Genomic DNA, 18,433 nt, shown 5'->3' with positions numbered 1-18,433 from the left:
GGAATGGCAGACTTTTCTTAAAAAGGAAGAAGAGAAAGAATTAGGAATATTATATTCCTATTCTGGGACGGTTGCTATGCGTTTGTTTTAGGCTAGCCCACAAAAGAAGATTACGGCCTCGAAGGCTGGACGGCGAAGGGGCTGGTGACCCGGCCAGAGTGGGTGGGGCGGACTTTAAAAATATTTGGAGGTTGTTTAGAGGGAACTTCAAGAGCGCCTTTATTTTTACAACCCCAAATGGGCAATTTCATTTCATTTCGAGGTGTGGGCAGGTTGATCTGGAGAACCTTTCATCCTAAACTCTGGCAAATGTCCCCCAGTTTTATGGGGCTGCCCACTGCGCTGGGTCCCTCCCCCCCCCCCAAAAAAAACTTGCAGCCAACGGCCAGATGCATTTCACACCACCACATTTCCACCCAGCACGTAAGAGGCATCCCATTCTTCCCACCAAATCCTGGGCTGGATTAAAGAGAATTGGCCCCAGGAGTTCAAAGCTGGTTCCCCCCCACCCTACTGTCCTCATTAATGTCCCCATTATAATTAATTCAGACCTCCTGAGGATGGGCAACTTTAGAGATGGGGCTTTGGTCCCAACCATCGTCTCCCCTGGTGTGCGCAGATGAATCTGTGTGGGTTTCAAATTGGGGATTAAATCCCGTGTACCATCGGGAGGGTAAAGGAGAGTAGAGGGCATTGCTTGGGACAGAAAAAACTCAGGAGAGGCCTGGGGGCCCCTTTTCTGACTAGCACACTTTTTGGGAGGCCCAATTTTTATTTTATGCCTTTAGATTTTAAATGTTTTGCCTTTAAAAAATGTGTTAGTCAGAAAAGGGGCTCCACCAGACTCCTGATTTTTTGAAATGGCAATTAAAGCAGCTCCTATAATGTTTTGGATGGAGTTATCATCTTCCTGATAGTCAACTAGGGCAGTGTTTTGCAACCTTGGCAACTGTCAGATGGATGGACTTCAACTCCCAGAATTCCCCAGCCAGCCAAGCTTTGCTACAATCATTCTATTCCCATCTCTTATAGAAAAGCAGAAATCTAGAAACCTGCTATGTACTGATTACCTGGAACTGTTCCAGTTTCAGCTACGAATAATGCTGGAGCTTCCTTTTTTCCTCCTCCCTCCCCTCCTCTCTTCCTTATGTGTTGTGACTCTCAGAGTGTAAGCTGGCTGGGGAATTCTGGAAGTTGAAGTCCACCCGTCTTCAAGTGGCCAAGGTTGAGAAACACTGCCCTGGAGATTGGTATTCTAGGAGTCTGTTTCACAGACTTAGAGTGATCTGCAGTTCCAAACCATTTTGACCAGCATTTTAAATATCTCGATAACATGCCCGGAAAACAAACACTTTTTGAGCATCTGAATGCTCTAAAACTTCTATGCAGTTTCATGCAACCCCGTGAGTTAACCAAACCCAATTCTTGTCTTCAAACACCACACTGTGTCCAAATCTCCAGAGTGGGAGGCAGGATTCATTGCTTCGGATCCTCTAAATAATATTTTTCTCCTTTCCTTGCAGTGAATTTGCTGGATACATCCAAGATTATTGGTGATTGGGGGTGGCTCATTTATCCTTCACATGGGGTAAGTAAATAATAATAATAATAGATTAAATTTATACAGGTAGTCCTCAACTTATGACCACAATAGGACTGGAACATCTGTCGCTAAGCGAGGTGGTCATTAAGTGAGTCGCACCTGATTTTACAACCTTTTTTGCTGCTGTTGTTAAGTGAATTGCCCTGGTCATTAAATGAATCACATGGTTGTTAAGTGAATCCAGCTTCCCCCATTGACTTTGCTTGTCAGAAGCCGGCTGGGAAGGTTGCAAATGGTGATCATGTGATCCTGGGATGCCGCAACTGTCGTAAATACATGCCAGTTGCCAAGCACCTGAATTTTGCTCATGTGACTGCAAGGATGCTGTGATGGTCGTAAGCGCGAGGACGGGTTGTGAGTCACTTTTTTCAACGCCGTCGTAACTTCAAACAGTTGCTAAGCGAATGGTCGTAAGTCAAGGACTACCTGTATGCTGCCCAACTTCCGGTGACTCTGGGAGTATGACAACATTAGGAAAACTTTGCTGGGTGAAATTCAGGGGCTTTTAAGCCAGATCTTATTTCCCGTGCTAATTACCTACTTTGTTCTAGAAGTTCCCAAGCAAATTGCCCAATGTTGGCATATACAGATATCCAGTCTGTATCTTATTCTTCCTTGTCTTTAGAAGGCTCCTGGGGAGCAGAATTGGTCTGAGGGGATAGTGGCAGAGTTGGGCATTATCCAGAACCAATAAACAGCCGAGAGGCATCATTCTCTCAGCGCTACCATTTCAATTTGGCACAGCGCGCCCAGGAAGATTGAATGCAATTTAAGAAGCAGCTCACTTTTTCCAACCTCCAGCTGCAAGATTAGGGAGCTGCCTGCTTGCGTGTCAAAAGGAGGCAAGAGAGGAGCCAACATCCAGCGGTTCCATTCAAAGGCGAACGGACAGGTCAGGTGGAAATGTCCATCAGATCGGATGCTTTCGATCCAATTGAACTGGACCCGTTTGATGTTCCGAATCAAAGCCTGAATGGAACTGATCTGATTCATCAATTTTCTGAATTGTTTAATCAGACAGTGTAATGGTATGTGGGAAAGACCTTGGGAGATTGGGCAAAGAGACGCTGCCTAGGGAAGGGTCAGATAAGGGAGGGCAAAGCCCTCAGCTGCATAATGGGCAGAGAAAGAGGCTCGGAAGGGACCCTCCCTGGTTTCTCGGGCTGGAAAGGAGGAGGGGGGAGAATTGAGCTTTCACCCTTGCAAGATTGATCTCGGCCCTCCCAGCTAGACCCGACAGGAAACACGGCCAGATGAACTAATTCTCCTTTGTTGTAAGGCTACATTAACAGAATCTCGTTAACCTCTTCGTTTTCTCTGTTCTGTTTTAGCTGGTGTTATTATTGCTGTCAAAACTTTCAGTCAAAATCATAATAAAATAAATAAACACACAGCCTCTCTTCCAGAGCTGAAATCACAAGACAATCAATCAATCAATCAATCAATCAATCAATCAAACGGATGGCTCGAATACGGTCATTCCTCTTACCCCAGTGCTACTCATACGTCCATTACATGCAGACAACCAAGATGGTCTAACCGTGGTCTGATTCGACAAGGTGAAAAACAATCCCAACAGACCTATCAGTCCTTAGCAGTTTCAGGCCCACAACAGCCGAGGGATATGCTGGTCCTTCCGCCCTAGCAAGTAATTTCTGCCTTCCCCCCCACAGGCCAAATTTAAGCCACCCTGCTTTTTCCTTTTTCCCATCTTTATCCCTTTATAATCTGTTCTTTTTAATCGCATATTAGCTTCCATTTAAGCTATTAGATAAATTCCCAAATAGAGATGCAATCAAGCCTCCTGTCTCAGCACATTAATGATGATATCCTCATTTTCTTTCTAGCTAGAGAACCTTCTCTTAGTGACAGGAGAGCTGTTACATTATACAACGTACAAGGGACAGCCGGCTTGGTGTCAGAAAGCGCATGGGCCGTCCCTTCCTCTCTGCAGGATGTGATTTTCGGCCCCCGGATCATCAGGGAACAGCCATTAATCAGTCTTAATGTTTTTGATCGGTTCATCTTGAGCAAGGTGGAAAAATGCACATGGCTTGCATTTTATGGCAGATAAAGTGTGGGCTTCCAAAGGGTATAAAATTCAATGCTATGGACTATGCAGAGCACTGGTGGGGGTGGGGTGGGGGGTGGGGTTGCTCTGGCAAAAGATGGTGCGAATCCCACTTTCCAGGGGGCTGCAAAAAAGAAGAGAGCTCCCCCAGTCTTAAAAGTCCCATGATTGCATTGCTGCAGCTGTTCTGGTGGGGGAAACAGGCTTCCAGGCATATGCATGGCGCATGCAAAAACTCCTTCCAGCTATCCAACCCCAAATGAGGTCTTGAGGTAGCCCTTCACATCTTATCAAGTTGAATTGGATCACCTCCTGAAGTTTAAACAATGACTGTAAAGGCTGGAAGTACCCCAAAGGTCAGCTAGTCCAACCCTCTGCCCTGTGCTGGAATGCAGATTAAAGCTTAGAATCCTAGAATGGAAGGGCTGGAAGGGATCTTAGAGATCATCTGGTCCAGCCCCCTGCCCTGTGCTGGAATCCAAACTGAAGCTTAGAATCCTAGAATGGAAGGGCTGGAAGGGATCTTAGAGATCATCTGGTCCAGCCCCCTGCCCTGTGCTGGAATCCAAACTGAAGCTTAGAATCCTAGAATGGAAGGGCTGGAAGGGATCTTAGAGATCATCTGGTCCAGCCCCCTGCCCTGTGCTGGAATCCGAACTGAAGCTTAGAATCCTAGAATGGAAGGGCTGGAAGGGATCTTAGAGATCATCTGGTCCAGCCCCCTGCCCTGTGCTGGAATCCGAACTGAAGCTTAGAATCCTAGAATGGAAGGGCTGGAAGGGATCTTAGAGATCATCTGGTCCAGCCCCCTGCCCTGTGCTGGAATCTGAACTGAAGCTTAGAATCCTAGAATGGAAGGGCTGGAAGGGATCTTAGAGATCATCTGGTCCAGCCCCCTGCCCTGTGCTGGAATCCAAACTGAAGCTTAGAATCCTAGAACGGCTGAACGAGGTCATTCTCACAGACCCTCACAGGCGGTATTGGAAACTAGGAAGCGAGATGAAGCAACGCTACAAAAAACGAGGGAGGGGCAGGTCAAATCCTGGGCCGCCCTGACCTTCCGCCCCCCGCCTCTCTCCCCAGTGGGACGCCATCAACGAAATGGACGAGTTCTTCCAGCCCATTCACACCTACCAGGTGTGCAACGTCATGACCGCCAACCAGAACAACTGGCTGCGGACCAGCTGGATCCAGCGGCACGGCGCCCACCGGGTTTACGCGGAGATCCGGTTCACCCTGCGGGACTGCAACAGCATGCCCGGGGTGCTGGGCACCTGCAAGGAGACCTTCAACCTTTACTTCTTGCAAGCCGACCGGGACCTGGGGAGCACCCCCCGCGAGCGCCAGTTTGTGAAGATCGACACCATCGCGGCCGACGAGAGCTTCACCAACGTGGACCTGGGCGTCCGCAGGCTCAAGCTGAACACCGAGGTGCGGGGTGTCGGCCCGCTGAACAAACGGGGCTTCTACCTCGCCTTCCAAGACATTGGGGCCTGCATAGCGATCGTCTCGCTCCGCGTCTACTACAAAAAGTGCCCGGCCACGGTCAGGAATCTGGCGGCCTTCTCCGAGGCGGTGACGGGGGCGGATTCCTCGTCGCTGGTGGAGGTGCGGGGAGAGTGTGTTTCGCACTCGGAGGAGCGAGACACCCCCAAAATGTACTGCAGTGCCGAGGGGGAGTGGCTGGTGCCCATTGGGAAATGCGTGTGCGGCACCGGGTACGAAGAACGGAAGGATTCCTGTTTAGGTAAGACGTGTGTCCGGAATGATTGTTAGGCCTTTGGGGGTATCAGAACGGGTGCAGACATTGTGGGAAGGGGCCTGGGTGAGTTGACGGTGGGAGAGGTTCAGGGAGCACGTGCCCCCTTTCTGACCCAGAAAGGTTTATGGAAAGTCATGCGCTTTGGTGAGGTGCAGTTTACATCATCCCATGCACATGGATCTTTGTGTGTGTGTGTTGGGGGGGGTGTTTGGGAGTTCCTCTGATTTTTTTTTTTTTAATCAAAGATCCATTAAAGCAGTGTTTCTCAGCCTTGACAACTTTAAGAGGTCTGGACTTCAACTCCCAGAATTCCCCAGCCAGTTGAAATCCACACCTCTTCAAGTTGCTGAGGTTGGGAAACACTGGTGTATCACATATAAAGTCATTTTCCCACCCTAAAAAAAATGGAAGAGTCTTGCCACCTGATAAAACTGTCCTTCAGATCAATCAATCAATCAATCAATTTTTATTTGGTCCTAAGTCCTTAAGTCCTTTAGAACTAATCCGTAATTGTAAAATGCCTGATTTTCTAAATGTTAAACTGCCGAACTCAACTCGCTTCTCCAGGTAAAACAAAGCGACAAATACATACGATTGGGATTGTGTCCAGAAAGAGAAATATTTGCAAAATTAGGCCCCGAGGCAAGAATGGCTTAGGAGATTTAAGGAGATCCATAAAACTCTGCCTCTGTGGAAGTGAGTCGCAGCTTGCAAAGGCTCATGCCTTTTAATAAAATGGGTTACTCAGAAAAAACGCGGTTCCAGAGGCCACGTTATGTACCCTACATCCATTTATTTTAACTTTCTACCAATGCCTGTTTATGTTGACCGACCATGACACCCCGTTGTTTGCAATATGATCTAAATTGCAAGACAGTGTATTTTCTTTTCAGAGAGCCAAACTTATATATCCAGCTGTTAATGTTCACACATGGAATATGAACACGCGTGTATTGCATTTTGATGTATTTTGCGTCAAAATGTGGGCATTCACTCAGTTTTGGATGGAAGGGAATTTCAAAACTCCAGGCTGAGCGAGGTTCCAAATCTGCCCCCTGTTGGGAATTATATTGCCGTTGATGCTTTAATTCAAGTGTCTCTCCACCATCTTTCCTCTCGAAGGGGCAGATGATGATCTGTCTTTATTTCATTCCCCAAACCAAAGTAGGTTGCCTTGAACGACAACAGCTGTGTCACACCCCACGCTTCACCAACTCAGTTAAACACCCAGAGGCTTCATTTGCACAAGTCCGGCTAATCTTGGTTGGCGTTCATCTTGGCAAGATGTAACATGCAAACTCAGAAAGCTGGTTGATTCAGGAACAAGGGAAGAGTGTTGTGTGAATGTAACGCAGCCATGTCTGGAAGTCACCTAAGGTCAAATTCTGGCCCACGTGGTCCCATCTCAGTATCGCAACTGCTGTTTCTCAATAATTAGATTTTTCTTGATTATTCAGCTTACTTGTATATGTTTGATTGCAGAATCCGATAGCCAATAGAGGAAAAATTAACTGATAAAATGAGAAATAAGGGGTTCTATCAAAGTTCTGTGTTAGTTACCACCTTGTTCTCTGTCCCTGGAGGTGTTCAGCCTTTTTTCCTGGACAAGGGGTTGGATTACATGACCTCTAAACTCCCTTCCATTCTAGGATTCCATGCATAAAAAAAAAAGATCAACCTTTTCCAACAAGCCCCAATGCCTATGCAGAATGCTGAGCTGTGAGTTGAAAGCTGTGTTTTTTTTATTGAAGCTTTATTAATTTTTTCAAAGTGTAATTAAAATACAAAATATAGAATATAGCTAGAATATAAGACTAAAGATGGAATACAAGACTACAGATGGAATACAAGACTAAAAAGAAACAAGGAAAACCAAAGCAATTTTAGTCGAAAGGTGGTTAATGCTCGGCAGAATATAAAATCTAATCGATGCAAATAAACAAAGCAAATAAAAACAAATTTAAAAATTCTCTCGGCTAGCTTGGCGCCGCACGTTCGCCTTACTACGCCACAACCCACAACGAACCGAGGTTAACCGTTACGTTGAGCCAACACAAATTCAAGTTTTTGGGTGCACACAGGCCCTGACCTCCTTCTGGAGCCTTGTGCGTAATGACAGCAATTAATAATGGAGCTCGTTCCTCCTTCCAAGCAGTAATACTAATTGACAGCCTCATGCGCACCGGTGACTTGGCACCACACCAATGGCTTTTCCCACTGGCTCCATTCAGCTGGTGGGGGTCGTTCCTCGGAGTGTGTCCATGTCTGGCCTCATTCATCCCCCTTTTCCGCAGTCCTGTGCTTGCTCCGGCAGGACGCCTTGACAGTAAATGCAAAGTCAATGGAAAAAAACTTCCCTTCTAAATCTGTCACCTCTGAGCATGGCTGTACTCCAAGCTTGGAAGATACTTCCCTGTCCCTCCCCAGTGGCTGCAGGAAGATAGTCTGGTCTGCAACTGTATAAACGATGATAAGAAGACAAGCTGAACACCGTGCGCTCGCCCAAGGCTATGCGTGCTCGGGAGCCACAATACCGGGCCTCTCGGAGGAGATGTTTATTTGCTTTCAGGTTCTTCACAAAATCCGTTTAGAAGAACCAGGCTTTGACTCTGCAAATACATATAGGGAGCTTTGTTTATATCCAGGGAAAACGGCGGGCATCTGGTCTCGACAATATTCAGCACAAGGTACCGCATCAAAGTCATGGCAGGAAAGGACGCCGGGACGCAAACTGCTGCCTACGGTCAGATACGCTGCATAAATTTGGGACGTTGTTCCAGGTTTTGCGAACGGGCTGTTGCCGCTTTTAGGGACATGAAACGCTGGCCTTTTGTGGAGGAAAAGAGGCTGTTTAGTGCAAATTAAGTTCCAGTGTGCCAACTTTCTCCTCAAGGAGGGCAGCCATTATTTCCTTCTTCCTGAATTCCCTTCTCAAGTCCATTGGCTGGGTTCCCATATTGCTCTAAACCATGGCTTGTTTTAATTGGATTTTATTGACTAAGCCCCACTGGCCATATTCCCATCACAGGAAGTCATCAAATCATGGTTTGTAAGCCGTAGTAGATCAATTCACATATTACCTGCAAGCTAAGATGGATGTTAACTTGGTGCAGTGTGTGAACATTGGATTTATCTTAGTTTATGCTGGGTTGGCATGTTTCCGTAAGCACTCATGCACTTCGAACGACTGTGGCTTTCTATGTTGTGTGAACTGTTGTGTCTTAATCGGCAAAACAGAAGCAAACAACCAGTTGTGTCATCAGCAGAACGAAAGCAAACCAGCTATGCTGGTGGCTTAGCACAATGCTTGAACCCAATAATTAATACAGGCAAATAAACTGGAAGGTGGGGAGTGGGGAGAATAACAGAGATGTATAAAATTAAATAAGGCTGCGAAAAGTAGGCCATGAGTTTTATTCCTCTGGGGTTTTGCTGTGAAATAGAAAAATATACTTCTTTGAGGCAACTTGAGAAGCTTAAAATGAAGTTAAGTACTTCGTGGTTCAATGTCTGGTGGGAACCCAACCATGGTCTTAATATGTGGGGTGAATCTGGACATTTTGTGATGTGGTTGGGTGCCGTGGGGGTTGGGCTGTGTGAATGCCATCAAGAGGTAGCTAAGTGCTGGAATTGGCTGTCACAAAAGAGGGTGGAGGCCCCCAAGTTGGATTGCCAGGGCCATGTTCTGTGACAGCAAATTCCACTTCTTAGCTTGATGCTGGATAGCTAGCAATACCTGATTTCCAGAAGCATATGAAGAAAAGAATTGAGTTGAGACAACGGTAGACTTCAACCACTGTTGCAAACCTAGTAGGTTTGATGGTAGGAAAGAAATAAATATACTTTTGAGATGGCCAGAACCCCAGCAGAAAGTACGATGAAGACACTTCTGGTGGCAGTTGTACTCTTTGGACCTCCATAGTTAGGGTGGATGTGAACTCCGATCCTGACCTCTTTGTGCAGATGTGGAGGCCAAAGAAGAAGAAAGGATTGAGAACGGATAGAATGGAAGAATATAGGAAAATCACCAATGTTGGTTGGAGGGAGACTGGCCCACCCATCCCAAATCAGTTCATGTTATGCCAGATCAGGCTTCAGGTTCCATGGTTGGTTTACTTCCTACCTAAGATAGTCAGGAAGCTAATTTATCTCAAATGAGATCATGGGTCCACCTAGCCCAGTGATGGAAAGCTTCTGATCTTCCATAAGTAGCTGGACTCCTACTTCCTGTAGTAGCATACAAGTCGTCCTCGACTTACGACCACAACTGGGACGGAACTTCCATCGCTAAGTGAGGCAGTTATGTGAGTCACGCCCAATTTTACCTTTTTTGCCATGGTCGTTAAGCAAATCACTGCAGCTGTTATGTGAACTACGTGGTTGTCAAGCAAATCCGGCTTCCCCCATTGACTTTGCTTGTTGAAAGCCAGCTGGGAAGGTCATAAATGGCGATCACTTGACCCCGGGACGCTGCAACCACCGTAAATACATGCCGGTGCCAAGTGCCTGGATTTTGATCACGTGACTGCAGGGATGCTGCGATGGTCACAAGTGCGAGGACTGGTCACAAGTCACTTTTCGCAGCACCATCATAACTTTGAATGGTTGCTAAACGAATGGTCGTAAGTCGAGGACTACCTGTATTCCTGGCCCTTTTAGATTGCCCACCCTCCTTACGCCAACACGCTGAGACCGCAACATGCTTTTTTGATATGCAAAGAGGTGTGAATTCATAAAGCTCCAACTTTTGGAGCTCTGCCTACGAAATCTGCTCTTTCCCAGGCATAAAAAGGTCAGCATTAATAATTCACCATTATTAGGGAGAGAAATTAGCTATTCTAATTCTCCAGAGAACATGAAGAGCCTTGGTGGATCTGCTTCCGTTTTTCCTTTCTGTTGGCTTTTGGAAGACGACGAGACCAAATCTCACTCAGCAGTCCTTTTCATTTTTCTATAAATACGAAAGAAATTCAATTTGGGCCAGAGGTGGAAATTAAATCTTTACTTTGACGGCCGCGTGCATCCAGATTAATTCCCTCTTTGCTTTCCGTGGCTGGGCACTATATTTGTTAGGGATGTTTAATCAGCTAAAGAGCTGCTTTTTAACTCAAATATTGACTCAAAAGAGGAGTTGCCGAAAGAGCAGGAGATGTGGAGAAATGGGTAGGAAAGAGGCTGGAATTCCTTTCGGGCCAGAGAAAAGCACCTTCTTTAATGTCCAAGAATGTGTGCTGGGGCGAATGGTTCTTTTCTTTCTTTCTTTCTTTCTCCTTCACGGAAAAAGAATTTACAGGAATTTGTTTCCTTTTTTTGTTTTTTTTAGAATGAAAAGGGTGGTGAAATCCACATGGATGAGGGGTGGGAGTCACAATGGAGCCAAAGGATGCACATATAGAATCCCCCGTCAATTATTGAAAAATTATCTCTTTAACCAGCTGCAGCGTCCCATACTTGTGTTCAGCCCCAAGCTTTTCCTATGGGCCTTTTTCAGAATGGAAGGAGGGGCAGCTGGGGAGGGGTGGGAAGATGCAGAAGTGGAAAACAGCACAATAATCTTCTCTTCAGCCCCTTGCAGCTTCCCTGGCTTCTATTCAATCCCAAGGGACTTTCTGCTGAGGGAATTTTTCAGATCAGGAGGGAAGGGCAGCCAGGGAGGCTGCAGAATGGCGGGTAGATACGGAAGAGAAAAATATACTCTAAGCATCCTCTATCCGGCCATCTTCAGCCTCACTGGCTTCTCTCCCTTCCATTCAATCCATGGGAATTTCTTCTATGGGACTTTTTCAGATAGGAAAGAGCAGCCAGGGAAGCTGCAGAGTGGTGGGACAAAGAGGGACAGCAGAATGCAGTGAACATCCTTTCTCCAGCCCTCTGCAGCCTCCCTGGCTTCCCCACCTCCATTCAATTGCAAAGACATTTCTTCAATGGGACTTTTTCAGAAAGGAAGGGAGGGCAGCCAGGGAGGCTGGGGAGCGATGGGAAGACACAGAACAGAAAAACACAACCAGCATCTTTCTCTAGCCATCTGTAGCCTCCCTGGCTTCTCTCCCTTCCACTCAATCCAAGGAACTTTCTTCTATGGGACTTTTTCAGATCAGGATGGAAGGGCAGTCAGGATGGCTGCAGAGGGATGGGAAGATGCAGAGTAGAAAGACCAAATGCCTTCCTCTCTCCAACCATCCACAGCCTCCCTGGAGTCCTATTTCCCCGTGAAATCCCAGGTAGACATTCCCTGTGAATTGAGAGAACGAATAAACTTGCTGCCAATTTAAATGGATCAACTTTTAATTCTGCATGGTTTTCATTTTTGAAAAATTAATTTTTAGCCATCTTGTTTTTAGATTTTTAGGGCTAAACAGGAATAATGGGTAGCACATAAAATGTAGTATATAAAGAAATATTTTTTTCTTTAAATAAATAAGCAAATTTATAAGGCTGCCCAATGCACACACAGTGACTCCAGGTGGCTTACAGAATTAAAAACGGGCTGTTCTTGTGAGTGTCGGTAAGGCCAGGGAGATGGTAATAAAATGGGATGGGGGGGGAAATAATGAATTTTCAGCTCTCTATTATTGGGGGCTGGGAATTCTGGGGGCTATAATCCTGATGCATTTGCAGGCCCCCAGGGTGGCTGAAAGAATGTGGAGGGGCACCCAACTGGATTGAAAGTTATAACTAACATGCTTGGCTACCAAATTGAAAATAATCCCCCCCCCTCCTGAAAACAGCCGAAATATCAAGAAATCAAGATCCCACTGTAGCGATTCTTAAGCAAAATGTGCTTAAAATTTTGCACAGATGACGTCTTGCCCTTTTGAAGTTTGAACGATGTATCAGAATTGTATAGATTTAGAGATACCTGCATTTAAATATATAGATATATAGATTAAATGATGGAGAGAAGGAACCATATAGAAGATTGGGACAGCTTGATCTGGAATTACTAAAAAAACCCAACCATACTGGCATTTTTTTCTTCGCATAGATAGGACAAATAACTGGCTCTAAATCAATATCGGATTATCCTCAGAGAAGGGATGCGGTGGCGCTGCAGGTTAAACTGCTGAGCTGCTGAGCTTGCCGATCGGAAGGTCGGCGGTTCGAATCCGCATGACGGGGTGAGCTCCCGTTGCTAGTCCCAGCTCCTGCCAACCTAGCAGTTCGAAAACTTGAAAATGTGAGTAGATTAATAGGTACCGCTTCGGCGGGCAGGTAACGGCGTTCCGTGTAGTCATGCCGGCCACATGACCACAGAGGAAGTGTCTTCGGACAAACGCCGGCTCTTCGTCTTCGAAACGGCGATGAGCACCGCCCCCTAGAGTCGGACACGGCTGGACTTAATGTCAAGGGAAACCTTTACCTTTACCTATCCTCAGAGAATAGTATGGAAGGCCATGTAGGAAATGCTGTCTTATTTATGTATAGCTGCCAAATCCTTCCTTATTAGATTAGTTTATTTTTAGAACTTGGAATAATGCAATTGCAAGGGGAGCATGAAAAAGTTTCCCGAGATACGGGTGGCATTTTTAGAAATATCCTGAAAATGTTTGCAACCATTTCTTCCCTCCCTGCCTTTTACAATTTTTTTCTTTGTGCATGGGCCGTGTGTTGGATTGTGCACCCACTATATATATATATATAGGTAAAGGTTTCCCTTGACGTAAAGTCCAGTCGAATCCGACTCTAGGGGGCGGTGCTCATCTCCGTTTCTAAGCCTTGGAGCCGGCGTTGTCATAGACACTTCCGGGTCATGTGGCCAGCATGACTCACGGAACGCCGTTACCTTCCCGCCGAAGCGGTACCTATTGATCTACTCACATTTGCATGTTTTCGAACTGCTAGGTGGGCAGGAGCTGGGACGAGCAACGGGAGCTCACCCCGCCGCGCGGTTTCGAACCGCCGACCTTCCGATCGACAGCTCAGCGGTTTAACCCGCAGCGCCACCGCGTCCCATATATATATATATATATGGTTAAATTAACAATCCTGGAATAGTGCATTAGTGCATGGACGGCTTGGAAAAAATTCAATTATTTGTGGAGGTGAAGGAATCATAGGGGCTTTGGTACCGGTTTGGTTGCAAAATAGGAAGTTGATAGAGAAGTGTATATTTATATATGGTGGTTGCATGCAATCTATTGTATTAGCATAGTGTCCATTCATACAATCTTTCTGTAACTTTGGTTCTATTCAGCTGACGTGTTTTAAAAATAAAATACAGATGGGGACCTTCCTATATAGAGTTATTATAAAGGACAGTCCTTTATTTCAGACAGCTGCCCTTTAGATTTATTCATTTTTCAGAAACTCTAGCTGGTGCCACTTAATGCACAGCTTTTCACATTCATGGGAAAAATATGGAAATTGAATTGTCTTTTTAAAGTAAATTTACATATGCTGTTGGGTTTTAGTTGTTTTTATTCAAAGATGCCTTTCTGTAAAGTTTCCCTTGGTTGTGCTCTTGAATTTCCCTTTGAAAAGCAAAGTTATAAACATAAACAATTGCCATTTTTTTATCCTCAGGAACCTCTTTCAGATTGGCCCGTTTTCAGGTTTGTCCTTGATTTTTTTCCAAGAGAATGTGGTCTTATGTATCTTTTTGATGTCTAATTTTTATTAAAGACATTTTTGACAAGATAAAAACAGTACGCATTTTGAAAAGGGAGTAAAGAAAATAAAGAAAAGTGATGAGTGAGTGAAAAGAAGAAAAAGGAAGGAAAAGAAAAAAAGAAAAAGAAAAGAAAAAGAAAAGAAAAAGTAGCTTCCAATCTTCTTAATAGCAGTTATCAATCAATGCATTTATATTTTACCCTCTCTCTCTAAGGCAGTGTTTCTCAACCTTGGCAACTTGAAGACGTGTGGACTTCAACTCCCAGAATTCCCCAGCCAGCATTTGAATTCTGGGAGTTGAAGTCCACACATCTTCAAGTTGCCCAGTTTGAGAAACACTGCTCTAAGGTTACACTGTGGCTCCCTTCTTTCCATAATCTACCCTTTCTGATCATCAAACCCATAAATCCCAAGTTCATTTTTTCCCATTTTCAGCAAAAAGACCATAAAGGGTTTCCAGGCATTAACAAACCGCTCAGAGTCCCTCTTGGGGGGTGGGGGGGAGACAGGTGGTAGTAAAAATTTGAGAAATAAATAAAATAAATAAAAACAAAATAAAAACAAACGTAGCTATTGTCTTTTCTCTAATCAAACAAGTCTATTTTGCCATCTCGGCTAATTCTATCATCTATACCAGCCATTCCCCCCTTGTGGGTATTACTGTACTTAAATATCAGTTACATCCGGTTAGAAGCAAACCGGGGTCCACAAAACTCCACCGTCTGCAGAGAATGTCGGATCTCTACCCTACGTGGAAAAAAAAACAGCGGTTCCCACCAGGGTTTAAATTATGAGCTCAGAGGCATGGATAGTAAAGGAGCGTTTGTTTGGATCTGCCTTCTGCTCCAGCTGTCTGGAGTTGAATGCAGCCACTTGCCTCCCTAAGTTGTTTTTTTTTTTTGGTAGAACCTAGCCCACTTGTATTTTTCATTGTCTTGGAAGTCCAGCAGGAGCCATCCCATCTCCACATGAACAGATGTCCTCCTGGTGGCCCATTTCTCTTTGCCGGAGACCAACCCACCGATGACGTTGAAGCCGGTTGCAGCCAGATGCCTTCAGGAACATTTCTCTCTCTTGCTAACTCAACCCCAAAGGATGCTCACATGGATTTTTGCCATGTTTTCTTTTCTCTTGGCCACCTCCCTGGAGTCTGGTTCCACTGGAGAAGATCCCTTGGAAATTTCCCAGTTCTGATTTCGTTCTTTTCCCCTTACTCTTCTGGGTTCTTGGCATTCTCCCTTCCGAGACACTTAGGCAAGTTTGCCCCCCCCGCAACCCCCTGTTTAGCTTTTGGAGGTCAGCCAAGGTTGCCCAGGGCTCCCACTGAGTTGGCTATAAGCCAGCTGCCCAAGGATATTAAGTAAAATAATGCCTGCAGTGAGCTTGTGTCTAAGGTTGCATCTGGGGGTGGGCTGGGGATTCCTGGGAAATAAATTGTGGGAAGTTGGTTGGAACCCATGTTCAGGGTTTGTTCAACACCCGGAAATGCCAATGAATGGAAGGCTGTATTTGCACACTTGAGGTCGCACCGTAAGCTACCAGTGGTTGCATTCACTGGCTTGGTTAATCCTGCAAGAACAAGGTGCTACTTGGGGTGGGGGCTGAGGTCTCTACCTGCGGGCTGTACTCCAAAAGAGGAGCATCAAAGCAGTTTAATTTCATTGACATGGACCATCGGGCCTCTGTTTTAGCATCTTGCGTCCATCAAGCCAGCTTCTTAAGCTATAACTTGGTTTCTCTAGGCATCCTTTTAGAGGAATGCAGTATAGGTAGTCTCGACTTATGACTACAACTGGGACCGTAACTTTGTCGCTAAGCGATGCAGTCATTAAGTGAGTCACGGCCAATTTTATGACCTTTTTTGCTGTGGTCATTAAGTGAGTCACACCATCATTAAGCGAACCCGGCTTCCCCCATTGACTTTGCTTGTTGGAAGCCCCCTGGGAAGGTTGCAAATGGCAATCACGTGATCCCAGGACACTGCAACAGTCATAAAGATACGTCGGTGGCCAAGTGCCTGAATTTTGATCACGTGACTGCGGGGAGACTGCAACGGTTGTTAAGTGTGAGAACCGGTCGCAAGTCACTTTTCCCAGCTCCTTTGTAACTTTCAACGGTTGCTAAAGGGATGGTCGTAAGTCGAGGACTACCTGTAGCTGTGGTTTGTGAACCTGCGATTGGGGGATTGTGTGGGAATCCAGACTCTGTGTCTTGGTCGCAGGAGACATCCATGCCAGATTCCATGCCTTTCTTTATTCCTTCTCTTCCAGCCTGTCAAACGGGGTTTTATAAGTCTTCCCCCGGAGACCAGCCCTGTGCCAGGTGCCCTTCGCACAGCTATTCTGAGACCCAGGCTGCGCAGGTGTGTCACTGTGAAAGCACTTTTTACCGAGCAGCACAAGATCCCCCTTCGGCAGCCTGCACACGTATGTATTTCCTTCCTCCTATCTATAAATTCCCCCGTTTCATCCTTCCCAATTGCATTTCCCTTCGAACTGCAATTTCCCCAATTACATCTTTCCCTAATTTCATCTGCTTTGCAATTGCAATTTCCCCAGTTACATCTTTTCCTAATTTCATCTCCTTTCCCATTGCAATTTCCCTAATTACATCTTTCCCTAATTTCATCTCCTTTCCAATTGCAAGTTCCCCAATTACATATTTTCCTAATTACATCTCCTTTCCAATTGCAAGTTCCCCAATTACATCTTTCCCTAATTTCATCTCCTTTCCAATTGCAAGTTCCCCAATTACATCTTTTCCTAATTACATCTCCTTTCCAATTGCAATTTCCCTAATTACATCTTTCCCTAATTTCATCTCCTTTGCAATTGCAAGTTCCCCAATTACATCTTTCCCTAATTTCATCTTCTTTGCAATTGCAAGTTCCCCGATTACATCTTCCTTCCAACTGTAAATTTCCCAGTTTCAGCTTCGCCAATTGCATTTCCCTTCCAATTACAAATTCCCCAACTGTGTTTTTTTCCAGTGGGATCTTCCTTCAGCTTCATTCCTTCCCCTTCCCTGTTCCTGCAATTTTTAATTAAAAGACGCTAAGGATTTGCCCAATACTGAAGCAATACAGCTGGTAAAATTATAAAACAAAGACGAAACTTTGTTTTATAGTTTTATAAATTATAAAGAATTCAGATGATTAAGAAGTTCCCTCTTATTCATGGGATTAGGAGACCACATTTTTTTCTATGTTTTCTTGGATTGCAGTACACCCAAAAACCATTTGTGAAACAGCAGGACAGGGTATCAAATAATAACACTGGCGTTTTGTAAAAATCAAAACAGCAAACAACATCCCAAGCTTTTTTTTTCTGGACTACATTTTAGCAAATCCAAATGATTTGGAAAATGATATAAATCCATGGTTGGAGCATTGGATTATGATCTGCAAGATTTAGTCCCTAACCAATCACGGGGTAATTATGGATGAGTTTGGGCTCTTAAGCGATGTTCAAAGTCACTCACACAGACTTAATTCACAAGGTCGTTGCAGTGATAAATTTGGGGGAGCTGAACATCTATACCTTGATGTCCTGGAGGAAAGATGACACATAATTAATAATAAATAACTCAATGAATGAATTAGTTAAATCTTGGCATCTCCCATTACTTCATCTTTTAAGATGGTGGACAGCTTGCAAGATGGAAGCTGTAGACGTTCTCCACCTCAACCCAAGGTCCTTTCTTCTGGAGGAGAAAAATTGAGAAAGCCAAATATTTCCGTGGGAACTTTTTAACAGCGTGGAAAGTATCAAAACTATCCTCGCAAACCTTCTTGACATGTGTTTCTCAATCTTTAAGATGCGTGGACTTCAACTCCCCGAATTCCCCAGCCAGCATTTGACCTCTGAATTGGGACTGGGGAGAGAAAGATTTTCAGCCACCGATTTGGGGTAGGACCACCACCTTCAAATACAGCCACATCAAGGTTAGGAAGTCAGATTCTCAGCAGGATCAAAGAGTAACTTAGAGTCCAGGTAGAATTTCCCCCCGTTTTTTAAAAACTAGCAACCAGGGATCAAAGCTGTAAAATTGTGTGTGCAAAGGATGTACATACAGGTAGTCCTCACTTAACAACCATTCGTTTAGTGACAGTTCAGACTTATGACGGTGCTGGAAAAAAACCAACTTATGACTGGTCCTCATGCTTATGTCCATCGCAGCATCCCCACGGTCACATGATTATGATTTGGGCACTTGGCAACCAATTTGCGTTTATGACCGTCGCAGTGTCCTGTGGTCACGGGATCGCCATGTGTGGCCTTCCTGGCTGGCTTCTGGCAAGCAAAATCAATGGGGAACCACGTGATTTGCTTAGCGACTGCATGATTCGCTTAATGCCTGTGGTGGTTTGCTTAATGACTGCTGCAAA

At 45.1% G+C, this 18,433-nt stretch overlaps 1 protein-coding gene across 1 annotated transcript in view; it reads left to right on the top strand.

Annotated features, from left to right (window-relative positions):
- The first annotated feature begins 1,527 nt into the window (after positions 1–1,527).
- The window catches only part of EPHA8 (EPH receptor A8), a 38,210-nt gene continuing 21,304 nt past the window's right edge, over positions 1,528–18,433 (top strand). Inside the window, exons 1-3 of the mRNA XM_063317431.1 lie at positions 1,528–1,588; positions 4,758–5,421; positions 16,317–16,472. Of these exons, the coding sequence (XP_063173501.1) occupies positions 4,776–5,421; positions 16,317–16,472 (802 nt within the window). The 5' untranslated portion in view covers positions 1,528–1,588; positions 4,758–4,775. The remainder of the gene's footprint in view (positions 1,589–4,757; positions 5,422–16,316; positions 16,473–18,433) is intronic.

Source organism: Candoia aspera, chromosome 18 (genome assembly GCF_035149785.1).
Source record: "Candoia aspera isolate rCanAsp1 chromosome 18, rCanAsp1.hap2, whole genome shotgun sequence".
Classification (NCBI taxonomy): Eukaryota; Metazoa; Chordata; class Lepidosauria; order Squamata; family Boidae; genus Candoia; species Candoia aspera.
This window is presented reverse-complemented; position numbering and strand designations above follow the sequence as displayed.